The sequence below is a fragment of the Populus nigra genome, chromosome 1 (genome assembly GCF_951802175.1).
Source record: "Populus nigra chromosome 1, ddPopNigr1.1, whole genome shotgun sequence".
Taxonomy (NCBI): domain Eukaryota; kingdom Viridiplantae; phylum Streptophyta; class Magnoliopsida; order Malpighiales; family Salicaceae; genus Populus; species Populus nigra.
This window is the reverse complement of record NC_084852.1, coordinates 37,363,357-37,384,198: the sequence shown is the minus strand read 5'-3', so window position 1 is coordinate 37,384,198 and position 20,842 is coordinate 37,363,357. Positions and strand designations below refer to the sequence as shown.

The window sequence follows — 20,842 nt, the reverse complement described above, 5'->3', positions numbered from 1 at the left end:
CCAAAATGCACATAAAGAGAGGAAAACACCCTAGGTATTCTCCATGAACATTGCATCTAAAAGGTGTTCATATTTCTCAACAGTCAACACACTAGCAAAAATGTGGAATAACGTTATGCAAGATAAAGGCAAGTTCAATCTAAGTGATGATAATTGATGAAGACTTGCATGGCAGTGGAGGTTCACAATTCCAATGGAGAATAGTTAATTCAAAGAAGCAGCCAAGCTTTGAATAGTTGAAGCATGCAGATAGAGAATTCCAAGAATAATGAAAAAAGAGACTTATTACAGCCACATGTTTTCCTAATCAAAAGGAACCTCCAGTCTCTTATCTGAATCTGTGCAAAACTAAAAAGGAAAAAAAAAAATCAAGATTTTACCTGCCACAGAAAATCATATTAAGTAGGAATGAAGATAAAGCCAAATGGATGCATACTTACTTTGTGGGGTAATTAAGCTAGATAGTGGCAAAAGAAACCCACCCATTGTTCACCACTCCCGGAGATTTGATATGATAAGCATGATAATAGCCAAACTGAAAAGGGAAAATAAAACCCCTCTATCAGTAATAGTGGCTAATGCCTGCTCACATAGTGCAATCTTCACTAGCATGTCTACTATCATAAAAAGTTTTTGTAGTCCATGAACTTGTTACCATGTGCATCCGTTAGAAATTGGAAGGCAAGTGCTGAACAAGAAAAAACAATAAACCCAATAGGTTCAAAATAGAGTTTAGAGCAATCTTCTGCAATTTACAGCCATTTGACTTAACAAACCATGGATAATTAACTGATTAAACCTTCAAGCAGGTAGGCAATAAAAAAGACAATAGTCAAAATATTAGATTCATCCTTCAAGATATTCCAATTGCCTGTTATCAAGCAAACGAGAGTAAAGAGCTCATATTTACCTCACAGCTCCCATGTGGGAAAGATCATGCATAAAAATAAGTTTTGAACAATAAGATGCCAATTATACCCTTGAGTCAGCATCCGACAATCAAGATTAATTCAATGGATGGAAAATAAAAACTGGAATTTTTTTTCCTAGCATAACATAAAGGAAAAAGGTGCAACCGCATATGGTGAAAATGACATTGAAAAGGTGGCAGAGTAGTTTTCATTGTTTGCACTTTTTCTCTTTAGAGTAGTGCCCACCAAAATTTTATCCTTGAAAAACCTGAACCTGAGTTTCTCTAATAAATGAACACACGGCACATTCATTCATTCATTCCTACATTTCTTCTCTCCCTCTTCTGTTCTTAAGACACAAAAAGAAAAATGACTTTAGCACTGCAATCTTCAACTTCTTTTATCAGTCTAAAAGACACCAGAAGCCCTAAAAATCCGGATGATTTTTCTGGCACAATTTGCTTTGCGCATATCAAGCCATCATGCCGTCTTCAAGCAAAGAATTCAATGCAAGAAGCACAGCTTTCACACGATGAAATCTTGATGACAGAAGGAAGGAAAAGCAGGAAGGGGGGAGAACTACATGCAATATCAGGTCCTCGTAGTAGCAATGACTCTAAAGTGCCTGTGTTTGTGATGCTGCCACTTGACACAATAACAATTGGGGGGAACTTGAACAAGCCAAGAGCAATGAATGCTAGCTTGATGGCCTTGAGAAGTGCAGGAGTCGAAGGAGTAATGGTGGATGCTTGGTGGGGATTGGTGGAGAAAGATGGGCCTTTAAAATACAACTGGGAAGGGTATGCAGAGCTTGTGCAGATGGTGCAAAAGCATGGCCTGAAGCTTCAAGTAGTCATGTCCTTTCATCAGTGTGGAGGAAATGTTGGAGATTCTTGCAGGTACTATAAAGCCTAAACTTTTCTGTTTGGAGGTGGGTTTTGGGTGAAAGTCACAAATAAGCAATGAATTTTAGTTTTGATATATTTTTCTCTTTTAAGATTTAAGATTGAGGGATGAATTCGTCAAATAATAATATTATTCAGATTCCTCAAGAGCCTATTAAAGACCTTTTCACACTTGGCCACTTAAAGTGCCATGCAGTGATTTTTTTCTTCTGTTAAGTACTAATTTCTTTTGATAAGCCTGACTAATATTCTTTGCATGTTGCGGGTGATTAACTCTATTTTAAAATAGGCAAAAGACAAGTTAAATAATGACTAATCCCTTCTTTCTCTTCAAATTTTAGCATTCCCCTGCCTCCATGGGTGCTTGAAGAGATGAGCAAAAACCCTGATCTTGTCTACACAGACAGATCAGGAAGGAGGAATCCTGAGTACATTTCCTTGGGCTGTGACTCGTTACCAATACTAAGAGGAAGGACACCCATACAGGTCTACAGTGATTACATGAGGAGCTTCCGCAAGAGATTCAAAGATTACCTAGGAGATGTTATTATGGTGAGCTGACATCACACCTTTTGGTGCTATTTTTTGGGCGTAGAGATGAAATTTGGGTAAATTGGACGCATAGATAATCATCAATTTACTTCACAAAATGACAACATGTAACAAACTTCAAGTATTATTCAAACTCATGTAGACACATCATAGAACATGCCCATACCAATCAAATCACTGTTATTAGTTTATGGCGATAAGAATTTTGAAAAGTGCATCAACAGAATGCTAACATGGAAATCCTTCATGGATCACACACATACATGCATAAATACAAACATTTAAAAAGAAAAGGGGGAGTCACATAGTTTTGTACAGCAAGTCCATCAATCACCACCCTTTCATATGGATTGGAAACAAAGGAAATAACAATAAATCATTCTGAATGTCTAATTCATGCCATATCAAGGTAGTAGATCAGAGAGATCTCGATAAGTGTGCATAGTTTTAACTACTAGGGAAGCAACCAATTAACAGAAATGAAAAATATAAAGTAAGAGTTAACGTTGGTCATTAGAAATCAAATATCTATGGAAGAGGAAGAGGAAGAAAATAAGGTATTTTATTGTCTTATGTAAGCATTTTGAGCAACCAAAAAAAAATAGAAACAAAAGGAAAATAATTAAATGACTACTCAATCTAAACATTTAAATTATTAGGTGAAGTTAAAAATAAATTTTTCTATTTTTGCATAATCTCTCACTTAAAAGCCTACTGAGCTTGAAACACGGTTTAAGCACAAGTTCATCACTAATTAGTTTGCAAGCATCAATTCCTATGAGCTCATCATTGGTACTAAATATAAGCTTAGGGAACAAACTTTCTTTATGTTTTTCACTTTTCACTGAATTAAAGTTGCAGCAATATCTATATGCCAGTGGTAGAACCATCATCATCTATGCAATATTATAGGTTCCACTTGGTTCTATTTGACCAAGACTGTCGGAGGGAAACTGAAATAAAAAGGATCCACAAGATGAGAGAGAGAAGAAAATAAATAACTCAGTTGTATGCTATAAAAAATTAGAGCCTCACGGGATAGAAGGGAGAACACAACCATTTCGAGAGAAAAAAAAATCATGAGTAACCCCCTTGGTTATCTACAAGTAGAGATATTACAGCCTGAAGATTTAGAAACTGATTCAGCTTTTATTGCAGGAAATTCAAGTGGGGATGGGTCCATGTGGAGAGCTGAGATACCCAGCTTATCCAGAAACCAATGGCACATGGAGGTTTCCTGGAATTGGAGAATTCCAATGCTATGACAAGGTAAATTTGGTTGCATCCTAAACTGCAATTTTTTTAGCATGCTTGTCAGCCAATTTGAGCAATCCACAGATTGAGTGCCCCATCAATTGATAACACGTTGTATCTTATGGAATCAAATTATCAGATTAAACCAGATAGCGTGTCATTTATTAAGAATGGAAAGTTTAACTCCTAAAAACAACTTTTATGTTGAACAGTACATGAGAGCTTCACTGGAAGCATCAGCTGAAGCACTTGGAAAGAAAGACTGGGGACAAGGAGGACCCCATGATTCCGGCCAGTATAATCATTTTCCTGAAGAAACTGGATTTTTCCGCAGGGATGGAACATGGAATACTGAATATGGACAGTTCTTCTTAGAATGGTACTCAGGGAAGCTACTAGAGCATGGCGAAAAAATCCTAGCAGCTGCAGAAGGAATATTTCAAGGAACTGGAGCACAACTATCGGGAAAGGTAGCAGGAATTCATTGGCATTACAGAACGAGGTCTCATGCAGCTGAACTAACTGCAGGATACTATAATACTAGACACCATGATGGGTACCTACCAATAGCACGGATGTTCAGTAAACATGGGGTTGTATTCAATTTCACCTGCATGGAAATGCGAGATGGAGAACAGCCAGAACATGCAAATTGTTCTCCACAAGGATTAGTGCGGCAAGTGAAGATGGCTACGAGGACTGCTGGAACTGAACTTGCTGGGGAGAATGCATTGGAGAGGTATGATGCAGGTGCATACACACAAGTTTTGGCAACAAGTAGATCAGAATCTGGCAATGGATTGACTGCATTTACATATCTAAGAATGAATAAGAAGTTGTTTGAAGGGGACAACTGGCGGCAATTAGTGGAGTTTGTTAAAAGCATGTCAGAAGGTGGTCGGAACGAAAAACTATCGGAGTGTGACTCCCATGGAACTAACCTTTACATTGGCTTTATCAAAGACAAGAGTGTTCAGAAAACTAAGGAAGCTGCTCTGGCATAAAACAAAGACGTGCACGTTCATGTAAGACACTGAATAGCTCATTGAATCATAGGTAGAAAGGAAAGAAGAGTAGAGAAAAAGTATCTTACATGTGCACCATACTTTTGGCATGACCTGCCAAACTCTTGAGATGGTTATATAAAAGAATCAAAATCTGTATTTATATCTCCATGCCACTAATGGAGAATAATTCTTTTAAGCTAATGTTTTGTCAGCCAAGATTATGGACAGCTAAAAGATGACTCATCATTTAGGGTGTGTTAGGGTGACCCGTACTTTCTAAGATCAGTCAATCTCATTCATCATACCATCAAGTCAACAGATTTCTATCTCTTGACATTTGCTTAAATAAATACATTTTAAAATTCAATTGTGATCTTATTCATCTCCCGAAGCAGTGCAATCCTTTCAGGTTCCATGAAAAAGATGCTTCAAATTATTTAGAAGAGTGATTCATAAAGCTTAGCTTTTCAATTCCTGCAATTTTCAAGAACACATATGCAGTGCCTAACACCAAGATGGAACTCATCTCAAGCAGTTGCTGAGACCTTGAACATTATAAAATAACTCATAGAGGAGAGTGTCAGGCTATTAGTTACTATGTGTCCATTGTATTACAGGGAAAAAGAATTGCTGCTGAACAGCAACCTTTTTCTATAATCATATGGGAAGAATTGTCTTGTATTAAAAACTATGTAAGTTTGTTGAATTTCCCATGCAACCATATCAAATAATTTATAAAGACTAGATGAAACCATACTTCCTAAGAGATCAACATTGCAGAGATTAATCATAAGCTCCCAGGTCTCATTTTTGTTAAACTACTGTGTACATTAAACTTGTTCCTAACTTTATATACTATAATGTTCCATATCGTTACTCGTATCTACCTTTCTTCTTTTTTCTTTTGTTGAAAAAGAAACCTGTTCTAAAGCTATCAAGGGGGTGCCATCCCATTTACAGAGAACAAAACTTAGATAAAAATAATTAGTTAATAAACTCTGTAGCATAAATTACACTTGCAAAGAGTTTCCCCGTGTGCCAGAATTTAAATTTGTAACTGAATTATCTATAAGAAGGCGAAGACTCTTTTCCATTGCACACCCAGTTTTGTCGCATTCCTTAAAATTATAGCTAGTGGACTACAAGTTCATAACTTCCATTTTCCTCCTACAGACACCTCCACCAAGCCAAGCATTCAACTCAATATCCCCAAAGCCTGAAATAGTACCAGTGTACCACTTCACCACCACCTTTTCCGTTTTCTGTAGGATTACTAACAGTCAGAATCGTATGCAAGCCACCTACCACACAAAAAGAAAAGAAAGACAGAAGACAGTGTAAAGAAAGGCCTTTGATCTTCCAAATAGATCCTGAAGGAAATCACTCGTCTCTCAATACAAGATTCTTCCACAAAGCTGTGTGAAGAGATTTTTAGTCAAAGTTATCATTCCAAGATAGTCCCCATGTCGTCTCATCCTCATCTTCCACCTTCAACTCGCATCATAAGTAAGTTTGAAAAAAAAATGGAGAATTAGGACTCTAGAAGGATATTCTGACGCCAAGTTTCATACCAAAAAAGATAGAACCCTCTATACATGACAAATTCACAACAGCAGCAGCAATAATAATAATAAGCAGCAATATTTACTCACATTTCGATAAAAAAAAAAAACAATAAGCAGCAATATTACACAACGTACAATTAAAGAAAGAAAGAAAACAACAAATTAGCTAAGACGGGAAACAATTTAACTCACAATAACACAGAAGATGAGGAAGCAAGTCAAAATCCCAACGTTGTAGCAGTACCGATTAGGATTTCCACAGAGAAGATCTTCAATTAAGTCTCCAGGCACTTTCCGAGCTGATAAATTTAAAAAAAAAAAAGTGAGGAGAAATTGTTTAGAATTGATTACCAGAAGGAAACGGCAGAGAAAACTCCTGTTGTGGGCTACTGTTCGAATTAAAGTGAACTATTTTCCCCTTTTCCTTCTCCAGTTATGCTTTGAGATTTTCCTTTTTTCTTATAAATAAATAAATTCACGGATAAATATTGAGCACGCCTGAAGTAATTAAGAACATAATGTGGGCTGGAGGTGGGCTCCAATGACCAAAGCCGGAGCTCAAAACACTTGATTTATCAGGCCAGACCCGGCTTAGACCAGCCTGTAATGTAATGCTTGTCACTTGAATAATGAATTCATGTAGCCGAAGGCTATCGTATCTTCACGAGTTTTTCTTCGGAGAAACCTCAGTTTAGGCCTTAATGGTTTACCCTATTATTATCAATTAAATCCCAAACTTTTTTTTTTAATTTTATAGATTTTCCGAGAAGAATACCTCTTGACAATAACATGATATTTTACAAATATCAAGCATTCAACACATACTACTTTGACAGGAAAAAAAGAATTAGGTTATTAAAATTAAAAAATTAACTAATTATCTAAAATATAAATCTTATTCTCAATAATGTTTTTGAAACATCATTTTTCCTATAAATAAGCAACTATTAATAGTTACTTTTTAATTACTCTAAGACTCTAAATCTAAAACCCAATTTACATATGAAAAAAAGTATTTGTGCAATTAAGAATCATAGCAATATGTCGAACTCAGGCCAGTTGCAGAGTAAGACCCCATTGAGTATTGTGTTATAAACAGAGATGGGGTAAATTTTAAATTATTTTTTATATATTTTAAATTGTTTTAATATGGTGATATTAAAAATAATTTTTTAAAAAATAAAAAATATATATTATTTAAATATATTTTAAAAAAATTATTATTTTCACACTTTCAAAACATTCGTTAAAATGTGTTTATCTATAAGGTACACCGCATAAAAGGCATGAATTTCATGTTTTTCAAGAACGGTGCATCTTTTAAATAACTTTTTTATTGATAGTGTATGCTGATACCTTGTAATGATATTCTGACGCATCTCTTAAACAAATATATTCTAACACGTTATCAATGTCGCATGTTGACACGTATACCATAATCAGGCCTGTTTGTTTCTGCGTTTCAAAAGTGTTTTTGAAAAAATTTAAAAAAAAATTATTTTTTTATTAACTTCAAATTAATATGTTTTTAGTGTTTTTAAATCATTTTGATGTGCTGATATCAAAAATTATTTTAAAAAAATTATTAACATGTATTTTAATACAAAAAAAATTATTTGAAAAATAAATGTACCCACAAACTTATTATTTAGTTGTCACGTGAACCCCGATTAGCTGCCATGTTTTCTAATAAACAATTAAAATAAATAAATCACACAAAGATGTCATCATCCAAGACTCCAAGGAAGTCAATCTTGGCATACATACGACTCGGCCATTAAGAAATATCTTTTGTACGAGGATAGCTTTCACATCGATCTTACTTGTATGTGAGCGATTTTTGGCTCAAAGATAAATAATTAAAAATACGGTTAGGCATGAGTTCGTGATGAATTATGTTTTGAGCGCGAAGAGAATACACTCTTGTCTTGTAGGAACATACCATGTAAGAGTTGAACAGCAGCAATAATCATCATTGTATAATCTGTTTGGTCAAATTATATTTTATATTTATATTGAAAGTTAGGTGTAGGATCACTTGAGTGGTGCGTGCGGCTTCCACCAGCAAATCAAATTATATATTGTATAATCTTTGATTTTCCATCTTCTGCTCGGTAAGAGCACAGCCAAGGATGCAAACCATAGCAGCGTATCATGGCTCCTCCTTTTGAGCGGGATCCAAGCAAATATACTGCAAAATATCACTCTGCAAAACCCTTGATCCTCGTATATTCATACGCTACAAGAGTGGTGAGGGGAAAAGTTCTACCGAGAGCTGCTGGCTGGGGCAAGAGGGGAAAAGCAGCTGTAGGCGTTGTTCAAAACTTGAGAAATAATGGAAATCGTATTGCATCAATCATTATGATTACATCAGGCACAGATTTGGCATCAAGATTCAAAACCACTCTATCATTTACTATGTACCTTCATCGTATTGCCTCGCAACATTCATGATCTTAACAGAGGAAAAATGATAACTAGTAAAACAAGAAAAGAATGCTACTCGCAACATTCATGATCTTAACAGAGGAAAAATGATAACTAGTAAAACAAGAAAAGAATGCTATAGCTAAGTCGAATTGAGATTGATTCGGATCAACTCATATACAAAATTTCGTAACTCCAGGGTATTGTTTTTCAATGGATTTCAGGCGCATTGATAATATGGCCATTCAATTGTGCTCAACATCCAAGCATTTATACCTGCCAGAATCACAAAAGATTGTTTAGCCGGTGAAGTATGGTGATGTGCAGGCTCTAGCCAGACCATTATGATAATACACATGGACAAACCTTGTTCTGTTTGCGCCTTGACAAGCTAGATTGAGACGACTCAGCATTCCTATTTGTAGAGGTGCTCTCCCCTTCTAAATCTTGTATTATTTGCTTCAACCTCTCTACCACTTGAGTCATTGTTGGTCGCTCTTTTGCGTTCTTGTTAAGGCAGCTATCTGCCAACTTAGCAATTTGCTTTGCTGCATTGAAAGAGTACTCATTTATGAGTCGTGGATCAATTATCATGCTAAATCTTTTACTGTCAACTGGAAATTGTTTCACCCAATCTAGAAGCTTCTGCTCTATTACAGGGCGATTTCTTTCTAGCGTTCGCCTGCCAGTAAGGATTTCATAGAGAACCACGCCAAAGCTCCATACATCACTGTGAATGGTGAGATGGCCTGTTTCAACATATTCGGGAGCAGCATATCCATATGTACCAACCACCTGACACCAGAAGACACATCAACACAAAAACAAGCAAGGCTAAAAACCAATCTTGAAATATAATCATGAAGCTTTGTCTCAATCATCGATGGTTAGGGCAAGGCATCCTGCAGAACCACATTTATCCAGATCTAATAGTGTGGGACTTTGCTGGTAAAAATCCATTAATGATTTGATAGATATGACTAAAGAAGGAAAGGAAAAAAATAAAAGGAAAGAGAAGAGATTAATTTGGTTTCTCCTAGGAATGACAGACTACTATTTTTCAGTGTCCCAGACATCATTTCAATAATCAGAGCACCATCCTTCTAGTGTGGCAGTTCATGGGTGATTGCATTAAGCAGCTACAATGTTTGGTTCAGCAACATAATGAAGAACACAAATTAGGGGATGGTTTCATTTATAAATGTCTTAAAGTTACTCACCGCAGTGGATACATGAGTTCGATCACCCGTTGGTCCTTCTCTAGCAAGCCCGAAATCAGAGAGCTTCGGTTTAAAGTCCTCATCCAAAAGAACATTCGAGGATTTAAAATCTCGATAAATAACCTGTACAGTTGTGGCAGAAAAAGATTAAAATTTTATAATTGAAAAGAGGCTGCTTTCAAATGTACCAAAACTTTCAATGTAAAGCCAAGAAAGTTAAGGTCTTTCATAAACAAAATATGATACACAATGCCCGCTTGTACAATTCACAGCTTCTCCAAATCACAAAAAAAAAAAAAAAGATACCTTAGGAAAAGAAGTTACAATAAATTGGATGCAGAAAATGAATTCTGCCAAGGTTTTATCCATGGGAGTTTTTCACAATAATATCCTGTGGTGTAAAATCAGGCAATGGTGCGACTTGTCATCTATGCAATGAGAGGTCTGAACAGTAGATTCAGAAATGCCTTTCGGAAGCTATGGGGCATTTTTTACGAGCCAATCAAATCCCCTGCCAGAAAAGAACGAGGACAGTGGCCAAGTTATATCATCTTCCAGGGCTGGAGACTTATCAATTCGCAGCGAGAAGGGAAACAATGTTCTCACATGAAGCAACGACCTATCCAAACCAGGAGCTCAAATTCTGGATGACTCAACCAGTCTGATGGCCCAGAAAGGGTCATTTTATCTTATATTAATTTGATACGATTTTGAATTTAAGACCTTGACTTGAAATTTCCTCCTTTACCCAATACCTAAAGGTACACACGCCAATAGCCACAACTTGAAAGCATGAAAGTGCAAGAAGGCTCCACTTTCATAGATCACTACAGATTTTGATTTTGCACAGTTACAGGTAAAGGGGACATTAATTCAGTACATCTAGGTCATTCTAAACAGTACCTGGACTTCCATTCCTCCATGCAAATAAGCCAATCCTTCAGCAGCACCAAGGATTATCTCTAATCTTTTCCTCCATGACAGAGTGGGTGGGCCTCTTTTGAAAAGATGATCTTCTAAGCTTCTGTTGGGCATATATTCATAAACCAGAAGCCGTTGGATCCCTCTTTCACTATCAACAGAGCAGTAACCTAGAAGTTTCACTAGGTTCGGGTGACTAACAACTCCAAGAAATTGAACTTCTGCAAGCCATTGTTTATGACCCTATATCAGAAAAGGACAGTGACAAATGAAAAAACATTTCAATGTAGTTGATGAAATGAAATGAAGAAATATATATAAACAATAAAGAAAAGAAAACGCATAACACTCATTGAAGGCCAATATTCATCAAAATTACCACAAAAAAAAACTTCAGCTTGAACCGTGTACCGTTGGAAGAAATAATATATGCCCTAAAAGAATATTCAAGAATTTACGATTTTAGAACTAGATAGAAGATTCCAAGATCTGAAGGCTTCGTTTTGGATCCAATTAACTTAACTCCAAGAAAAACATTCCATTTTCCTAATCATAATCTAATTCTCTTCATAAAGTTCAAGTTTAAGACATGCGAAGACGTTGGCTTATTGCAGATTGTTGTCTACTGGACATTTGAACTTAGCTTCTTTTCTCTTGCTAATATATTTTGGGATAATACCAACTTAGTTCTGCTCATTCACAATACTCTCTCCCTTGTATCCTATACAACTGGCAATCACCGAATGAGAAACAAAATCTAATTTATCACTACCAACATTATTAAGAATGGAACTCAAGACTCCTGCATATCCAAACGGAATCGTCTTGCTACCTAGGCCAAAGACATTGTTGACAGAAAAATGACATGATTTGTGTCTCGTGTAAGCATAGACAGCCAAAAACTTTCTTCACATGATCATGTCAGGTTTTGATTTCAACATCAACTCCCCCAACCAATTCGAATTTAGTATCTGTAAGGTCATTCGAAGACTCGAAACTGTAGCGCATTACAGTTTTGTGATCGTTACAGGAACGGGTATGCCAGTACATCAGTCAATCACCAAAAAAGGCATCCTTTTTCAGTTCTTTATTTTTACAGCAATCTTTTTCATCTTGATCATGAACTGAAAGCGAAAGCAAAACATGATATTTTTTTCAATTTATAGCATGATGCTCATACATATAGTCTCTCCACCAAAATACAACGCTGAATGCAAAAGGCAATTGAAAAGAGTAAAAACTAGAAATATAAACAGAAGGAATTAAAAAAAAAATTAAGGACAAAAATTACAGAGAAAAAATGAGATTGGAATTCTCAACGGGAAAAAAAAAACAGAGAGAGATTGAACCTGCAAGCCATGATTGTTGAGCTTTTTAATGGCAACCACTATAGGATCGCCTTGACCACTGGCAGGTCTGACTGTTCCCTTATACACACTCCCAAAGCCACCTTCTCCAATCTTAAGCAATCTGTTAAAACCATTTGTAGCCTCTTTAAGCTCTTGAAAACTGAAAACTCGCAAATTGTGCTCCTTCTCTTTGTACAATTCAGGTATGCCTCTTGGAGATGGTAAGGATTTCGCTGTACGACTCAGAGGTAAACTATTTGATTTGCTTTGGTCTCCCGGTTCTGGGGATGAATTTGCTCGTCCTTTCTTGTTCTTAAATTTATCCTTGAAAATATAGAAACACTTCATGGTTTTTCCTTCAGCTTTCAATCCTCAAAAAGGAACCGCGGGATGAAAAAAATGAAAACTGGAGGAAATAAAGGAAGAGCAAGAGAACAAAGAAACCCAGTTGAGGATTGAATACAAAGTGTAAACACAGCAAAGAAAGAACTGAACTTTGATCAGAGCAATTATATCGCAGAGAAGTGATGATAGCAGAGAACCAACCAATAATTCGATGGCATGCAGACCATGGATTTAAAAGAAAATGAACTATGATTCAAAACCAAAACCTAAAACAGAAGCAATGACGGTGGGGAACAAGATGGGAAAGAAAAGTGAAACAGTTTAAAAGTGGAAAATACTGAGACAATCACGTACACACACAGGAATAGAGGAGAGAGAGGGAGAGAATGGCGTGTGGGAACGAAAGAAGTGAAGTGAAAAGGGGCTGAAGTGGATGGGATTTATAACCAAAAAGACATTTCCTTCCTGGTTGGTTATCTTTCAATGGGTTCTCTCTTCTTTTATGGAAGTGTAGGTGATCGTGGTGGAATTTATTTTTTATAAAAAATATATTAAAATAATATTTTTTAAAATTTTATTCTAACATTGCATATTAAAACAATAAAAAAAAAATAGCTTACGGCACAAGCAAACAGTTCCTTCGTTGCGCGTTCAGACGTTTGGCTTGGTCTTTAATTACTAATTAAAACCTGACTTTCGCTTAGACCAGTTGAGCTGCGGTCAAAACGACCAATGCTTTGCATCCAAGAAATGACAATTGAAATTACGAGAGGTATAGTTAAATTAGTTAAATTTTGGGTTTATTTTTAAAAGATTATTAGTATGAATTTTATAAATTTTAAAATCATTAAAAACTTACATAATTGTTAATTTTAGAATGTATAATTCGTGAAGGTGCTTGCAAACTAAATCAAATATCTATATTAATTTAAAATACAAAAATAATGATAGTTAGAGATAGATGATTTGATAAATTTATATTTACGTATCACTTTTAACCACGGTAATAAATATAAAATGTATAGATAAAATCATGTAAAAAGCATGTATTATCATAAGAAAACTATTATATTTTATCTGGTTCAGTTCATGGATAACTATCAAGATCAGATTTCATTATAATTTTTCACTTAAAATTATGGTTGTAGTAGTTTAATTAAGATTGCTACACACACACACACACATATATATATATATATATATAGAGAGAGAGAGAGAGAGAGAGAGAGTACAATAGAAGAGTAATACAAAACAAATCTAAATAATTTACAATTAGAAATATTTTTATTTTTCTTAATATGCTCTACTTAGGATCTTTAATCCGTTTGTTTTAATTGATTTATACTCTAAAATATACCTGCATCGCAGGAAAATTTTATAATGTTTAAAAAATAACTAATTATTACCCTCGTCTTAGGGATTTAACATTAATCACTAGGATATTTAAGTTAAATTAAAGACTAAACAACAAATTTGGGCCACGCCTCTTTCAGTAAAATGAACGTTTTAGATTAATAAGCTTGAGCTATACATGAAGATTACTGGAAAAACACGTTGATAATGAAAAACAACAACACTAATCTCTCAAATGCTAAAATGAAGTAGAAATTATTTGAAAAAAGAAATGAGGAACAAAATGATTAGAAATTATTTATCAATGGATAACAGGTTTTAGTATTAGCCTTTTCCAAGTAAAGATCTCACTATACTTATTTTATTCTATCAATGATCAGTTTTAAAAGAAAAATAGTTAAAACTCTTAATTTAATTTATTTTCATAGATATTTTAAATAATATAACTGAATTTAATATTTTATTAACTATAATAAATTATCATTTGAATTCAAATTATATGTAAAATTAAATTTAAAATTACATGTGATTTAATTGAAAACAGATTATTTGGTTTTTATAATAGATCACACACACGTAATTATGTTTCAATCAAGTATTTCTTTTTGTGAAAGCTAATATAATCTATTTTTTATTTATTTTATATGTAAAAAATTATCTTATAATAATTTTAACAAAATATATACTTTTTAAAATTATAATAAAAAATATGTATTAAAAATCTATTTAAAAAAAATATAACGGTAAAAGTACGAACACACGAAGAAAAGGAAGAAGGACAGCCATGCACGATGTCACTTATGGCAAGGAGATAGGATCACCCCAACGGCCAACTACTGTAACTGACGTCATCCTATATTCGACGCTGTCCTGTGTGGTGACTTAAGCATCACCTCATCACTGCTTCGGTGAGTCCTTGTTGTTGGCCTTTACTTTTTTTAAAAATTATATTTTCACACACTCTTCTCTTAATTTATATTTTCACTATTTTATTAAAAAGTACCTATTTTATTACAGTCAGTGACGTCATTGTCTTTGCACGCCATTGATATCACCATGAGTTGACTAATTGTCTATCTTCTCTTTCTTTTTTTATTCTTCAATTCCCTGAAGGATGATTAAAATTCAAATCTCACTGCTTTTCTCTTATCTCAAAGAAGGAGGGATACCTGATCATGAAGCTCCAGCCTCCAGGCTAACCAAAAAAAAAAAAAGGTTTTTTTTATATATAAAGAAATTCAGCTTAAAAAAATCAGTATAAGCTTTAGACGGTGGGACGATGGACCGGTCGATTACCTATTTGATTCTTGTTTGCCGGGAGTCACATTCAAAAAAAAAATTATATATACAGAATTTTTTTAATATGCTTTTTTAGATAAGGAAATTCTAAATAAAAATAAAACATTTTATGCATTCATTTAATTAAATAAATCAAGAATTATGTATGTAAATAAATAAATAAATAAAATAATAAATAATAACTAAAAATAAAACTGTAAAAATTAAAAGATATAAATCAAGATATTCAATCTTGTTAAACCGGATATTTACCTCATTGTGTTTTATAAATTTATTTATTAATTTTTTATTTCTTTAATCAAAACGATGATGAAAATAAACACATATTAAACTGACTGGATAAAATAAAAGGGCAAAAAAACTATGCAACGCTACACATATTATAAATATTATTTGAAAATAAATAGATTTGTTTTTGGAAAATTGAAAGGATTTTATTTAATGTTTATTAATAGATTCTTTTTTTATTATTAACATGAGTATCCGTGTCAGCTTGCGTATACCTCAATTAATTTTATAGGCTTTAAAGTTAATAACGATATAAATTTTTAATTATCATTATATTAATAATTACAAAATTCAAACTTAAAATTATAAAAAAAATTATTTAATTCCAAACTCTTATCCCAATAATTATAAACAGATTCTTTATTTATGCTGTGGAGCCATTGTACCACAACGCAAGCGGAAAATGCCAAAAATTTGCTGTAACGTTTTTGGATTTAAAGGACTTTTTTTTTTTTTTTTTTTTGGCCTTGGCAGCTCGAGAGCGGAACCTCACCTGACCCCCTTAAATTCATCCATGCTCGCAACGATCTCTACATAAATCCTTTTTCAAATTATCGGTTATACATCACTGATCTTGACAGCAGTTTAATTTCCAATATATATATATATATATATATATATATATAGAGGCGTGAAAGTTTTAGTTAAATATTCATGGATTAAAATTCGTAGATAGTCCAAATTTGGAAGGATTGTTAATTTGTTTTTTCTTCTTAGAAAAAAGTTACAACAAATTAATTGTAAAATAAAGAATGGAAGTAAAATATACGGAAGGGGGCCTCTGACTGAGTTCTCACCTCGTTTTTGATAGATAGTAGTATAGTCCCCACTGGTTCCCCATATTGAAAAACCACCAGCGAGACATGGATCACGCCATTGAGGAGACATGTGTCTCGGGAAGCTTATCCAGGGAATACTCGGCAATGTGGTTGAAATTTATTTTTTTATTTAAATTTATTTTTTTATATTTTTAAATTTTTGATGTGCTGATATTAAAAATAATTTTTTTAAAAAAATATATCTATTATTTTGATATATTTTTAAATAAAAATACTTTAAAAAGCAACTGTTACCATACTCCTAGATACCCTACTCTTAAAAGGGTGTTTAAGAGTATGATAGCGGTTACTTTTTAAAGTGTTTTTTATTCCAAAACACATTAAAATAATATATTTTTATTTTTTAAAATTATTTTTGACATAACACATCAAAATGATCTGAAAAAATAAAAAATATATTAATTTAAAACAAAAATAAATTCAAAATTTTTTATAAATACTTTCCAACTATAGTTACAAACACTGCCCAGTACTCGATTGAGCATAAAATCTTATAATATGAGACCAGCAACCAATAATAGATATTATATTAAAAATCATTTTTTTATTAAAAAATGATAAAACTTTCTCATTTATTAAAAAAAATATTTTTTAATCTCACTACTATACAAGTTTGAATATCGTAAAGGTTCTCTCGAAATGCGTAATTGACCAAGAGAGACAAATATGAATACCAGGGCACGACTTGAACAGGAAAAAAATCAAGACTTGATGTTTTTTTTTTTTTTTTTAATTTGAGTCACGGATAATGCAACCGATATTGGAGAGACGTTAACGTGAGAGATTTGATGAGAGAGGCATAGAAAATAGCATCCCCTTCTTCTCCTTGCATCGCCGCCGCCGCCACCCACAATACGCAAGGGGGAAAGTTCCGATCAAATTCTCAGAAAGGAGAAGCAGGCAAATTTCTCCTCTTTGCAGTGCATGACTTGGTCTTCTCTACTGTTCTTGACCGTTTTCTCACGTTTGCTCTGTCAATTCGATATATAGATGTTTAAAGGGCTCACGTTAAAAGGACTTGTAACTAATACATGAGAGCTTAATAAGTGAGGACACGTATTTCGTTGGAATAAATCCGAAGGGTTTGCTTGGTTATTAACGAAGTATCATTCTTTCTTTTTCTAAATTTATACCTTAAGACTATACTAAAAAAAAATATTAAATTTATTTAAATATATTAGACTCTAAAGTTTTAAATCCATTTCTTTCTTAAGAAAAAAAGAATTTAGTTTCAATTAACTTGTATTGTTAAACGATATGATAATATTCTTTGCAATAAAATAGAAAAAAAAGTTAATTTAGCATATGAATTTAATAATACAGGGGGAGTGCATTTCCAATTAATATATATTTAGTATAATTGCTTGATTCTTCAAAAAAGAAATAGAAAAACTAAATAAACAGAACTTAAAAACTATTATTATGCTTGATTAGCACTGTGGATATGGTCTATCCACGCGTGCCATCTAGTTTAGAATATAATTAGTTATTTAATCCGTGTTATGTTTTGAGTTAAATATTTTTTTATCTTTTATATATTTGATGTATTTTTATACAAAAAAAATTTAAATATAAATTAAAAAGTTAATGCATGTATATAATAAAATAAATCGAGAATTTCATGTGTTAATAAGTAAAAAAAAAGTTTATTGACGATAACTAAAAATAAAACTAGAAAAATCAAGAGACAAGTATAAATTAAGATATTTAATTTTACTAAACATGATATTTATCCGGTTATATTTATTGAATTTGTTTATTAAAATTAATTTTTTATTTTATCAAACAATATTAAAAATAGATACATATATTAAATTCATTAATAAAATAGAAATGAAAAAAATATTATGCAAGACTCCACATACTAGAAATATTATCTTAAAATAAAATTTTTTATTTTGGAAAACAAGTTCTCGTATACAAATAGATAAAAAAAAATGAATGTATACAAATAGATAAAAAAAAATGAATGAATAAGAACAATCTTTTTAAAAATTAAATACGCACAACACTATCAAAAAAATAAATTCTATTTAAAAATGATTAAATAAGCGCAAAAAAAATCATATATGAAAAATGTTAATTGAAACATAAATTTAAAAGATACTTAAATATATATATATATATATATATATATATATATATATATATTAAAAATACTAAATTAAAAAAACAATATAAAAATAATAATAACTAAAATATTATAACTTAACTAATCAAAACTGTAGTTTGGATGATGCACTCACTCTATCCATCATATATAAGATAATAGATTCAATAATTAACACTAAAAATATTTCGACATGCACGTTCTGCGTTAGCAGCCTCCTAACTTGATCAAGGGTTTGCTTGAAGCCGCGAAGTTCTATGGTAAATAGCAGGAAGGATCGCCGTTGCTGCTTCTCGACATAGCCATGGCTTCTCTTTTCTTAACACCATTCTCTTTTTTATTTCTCATTCTAACTGCTAAATTCCTGTGTTCATCAATTTCTTTAGAGTAGACTTTCACCTCTGGACTGGGAAAAAAAAAAAAAAAAAAAACTGGTATTTTCGCTGCCATTCCTTGGGAGGTGCTCCACTGTACAGTTCCAGATAGAAGTTGTCAAATGCGGGCACCTACCCCCACCTAGAAACTATCTTTATCACGGAGCCGGTTCCTTTATTGCTTGCCAGCCAAACATTTATGCTCCACCGTTAAAGAAATTTTTGTCAAAGCGTTAGTCAATGCTTAGTGTGGTATGGTGTTAATAGTATAATTTATGAAACAAAGGGAGGAATAATTATATCCTGTCCGTCAGCTAGAGTGTCCGTTAAATTCTAAATTTAAAATCCCCATTCACACCGGTCCGATGGAAAAAGCACTTCGATCTTACTAATTATTATCTTTACTTCTAGGGTATCTGGGTGGAAAGTGTGGTTGTTTTTTTAAAAAAACCTACCATACTTCTTACTAAAAAACATATATTTTTTGCTTTTAAAAAGGGTAGTGTATACTTTAAGAGAGTGGTACCTTTAAAAAAAACTATCACACCTCCAACCCAAACACTCCCGAATAGATCAGAGGAACTCTAGGATGCTTTTATTTTGTAATGCCATATTTTTTTAAATAACTAAAATAGCAAAATCAATGACCTTGAAGGATATAAATTGTGTCCAGGGACTTATTTGGTAATGTGGTTCGACTCATCTTTTAAAATATTTCATTAAAAAATATTAAATTAATATTTTTATATATACTTTTTAATTGTTTTGATGTTAAAACTTTAAAAAATATAAAAAAATATTATTTTGATATATTTTTACTTAAAAATATCTTTTTTTAAAGCACCATGTATTGTATTACCCGTATTGACATAGATTAAAACATAAGCAAGGATGTCATAGTAATCCCTTCACCAAACATACAGTAAGACATAAGCAAGGATGTCATATCAATCCTTCCAATTAGTTTCATCACATATTACCTCAATGCAATACATCCACGCATAATCTACAATACAAAGAAGAAATTGCTACTTTGATTTCACATCTCTCAAGGTGTAAAATCCGAGTGCATTTAGGAATTCCTAGTAGGCATATTCTTCCTAAAAAATCACTTAAATTCTACATGACATTGATGAATTCAGGATTTACACCTCTAATCACTAGACTCATTATACAAAGCATAAGATAAAACCCAAAAAAACACAAATTCAAAAACCTAATGGGTCATGAAGCATCCAGGGGTGCAAAGCTCGAGCATAAATTACACATCTTTAGACCTAAACATGTTGTATGACTTATTGCTCTATTAGATCTAGAAAAAGTGTCTTAACTTATAAGAAGTTAAGTTGACCTAACTAGCCCACGATACATTAGTCTTTAAACTAAATCCAAGATATGGCCACACACTCAGGTAAAGGGGCAAACATACATGAAGGCACAAGTCTGGTATAAACTCCTCAAATGAATAAGTCTAAACAATCATACCTTAAGCCCAAACTACTCCACCGATCCTCTGTATGATTAGTATCAAGCATTAAATGCTCCGACATTCTCTTATCATATCTAAGCCCACAAAACAATATTGAGGATGTATATATTTAATGGATGGCATGTATGATATCATCTTTTCCACTCATGAACCACCAATCATTAGAGGTTATTATCCTAAATAATAGTTATTAAAATAAATATCATATTATTTTTCTCACTCTACCATTATCTTTATGCAAGTTGGTGTTGTTCATGAATACAAACTTTCACGAACCACCAAGAAAAGTAAGCTTCAATTCTAGAATTCTTAGTGTATATTATTTTTTTAAGTTCTGATCATTATATCTTCTTTAATTTCTTTCTAAACCTAATAAAAGATTTATTTTTGAGGTGGGTGCTCATGATTTTCAAGCCCGATAGTCTACTTTCAACCTTTCAAACCATTTGTCAACCTTAGAAAAAGCTAAATCTTATCGGATTTTTTTTTCTAAACCTCGTTATTGGCACCATTTATGAGATGTCAAAGAACTATTTCAACCCAAAAGCTTAGGTTGTTAAATAAGATCTCGAAATATAATTTATATATTCTCTAACACAACACCCAAGTGAAAGCTCTTTAGTCTTAAAACTTG

At 32.8% G+C, this 20,842-nt stretch overlaps 2 protein-coding genes and 1 long non-coding RNA gene across 5 annotated transcripts; 1 reads left to right on the top strand and 2 right to left on the bottom strand.

Annotated features, from left to right (window-relative positions):
• Window positions 1-123: 123 nt before the first annotated feature.
• On the bottom strand, window positions 124-7,023 carry LOC133674044 (uncharacterized). Of its 2 annotated transcripts, XR_009835111.1 has the most exons (3): window positions 6,387-6,910; window positions 441-535; window positions 124-348 (listed from the first exon to the last, which is right to left on the bottom strand). It is a non-coding gene; the product is annotated as an uncharacterized LOC133674044 (long non-coding RNA). The 2 variants fall into 2 exon arrangements; XR_009835112.1 differs by lacking the exons at window positions 124-348; window positions 441-535 and adding an exon at window positions 5,600-6,117 and having other exon boundaries at window positions 6,387-7,023.
• Window positions 1,165-4,830, top strand: LOC133674026 (beta-amylase 3, chloroplastic-like). Its single transcript, XM_062094983.1, has 4 exons — window positions 1,165-1,810; window positions 2,158-2,368; window positions 3,527-3,637; window positions 3,835-4,830. The coding sequence occupies exons 1-4, from the start codon at window positions 1,281-1,283 to the stop codon at window positions 4,624-4,626; spliced, it is 1,644 nt and encodes a 547-aa protein (XP_061950967.1). The 5' UTR covers window positions 1,165-1,280; the 3' UTR covers window positions 4,627-4,830.
• Window positions 7,024-8,519: 1,496 nt separating the features above from the next.
• On the bottom strand, window positions 8,520-12,947 carry LOC133674034 (probable serine/threonine-protein kinase PBL19). 2 transcript variants are annotated; one of them, XR_009835106.1, is made up of 6 exons: window positions 12,112-12,947; window positions 10,745-11,005; window positions 9,842-9,964; window positions 9,252-9,416; window positions 8,988-9,169; window positions 8,520-8,897 (listed from the first exon to the last, which is right to left on the bottom strand). XR_009835106.1 is itself a non-coding variant. In XM_062094991.1 (5 exons), exons 1-5 carry the CDS (start codon window positions 12,457-12,459, stop codon window positions 8,892-8,894), a joined length of 1,167 nt encoding a protein of 388 aa, XP_061950975.1. In that variant the 5' UTR covers window positions 12,460-12,945; the 3' UTR covers window positions 8,520-8,891. The 2 variants fall into 2 exon arrangements, 1 of the variants encoding a protein (XP_061950975.1); XM_062094991.1 differs by having other exon boundaries at window positions 8,988-9,416; window positions 12,112-12,945.
• Between the last annotated feature and the right edge of the window lie 7,895 nt (window positions 12,948-20,842).

Bases quoted from the DNA above. Each gene is read 5' to 3' on its own strand.
- LOC133674026 (XM_062094983.1), top strand. From the start codon at position 1,281: ATGACTTTAGCACTGCAATCTTCAACTTCTTTTATCAGTCTAAAAGAC. The intron at 1,811-2,157 runs GTACTATAAAGC...TTCAAATTTTAG, and splicing joins AATGTTGGAGATTCTTGCAG to CATTCCCCTGCCTCCATGGG. The intron at 2,369-3,526 runs GTGAGCTGACAT...CTTTTATTGCAG, and splicing joins ACCTAGGAGATGTTATTATG to GAAATTCAAGTGGGGATGGG.
- LOC133674034 (XM_062094991.1), bottom strand. From the start codon at position 12,459: ATGAAGTGTTTCTATATTTTCAAGGATAAATTTAAGAACAAGAAAGGA. The intron at 9,965-10,744 runs GTACTGTTTAGA...ACAACTGTACAG, and splicing joins ATGGAGGAATGGAAGTCCAG to GTTATTTATCGAGATTTTAA. The intron at 9,417-9,841 runs GTGAGTAACTTT...TTCTGGTGTCAG, and splicing joins GAACTCATGTATCCACTGCG to GTGGTTGGTACATATGGATA.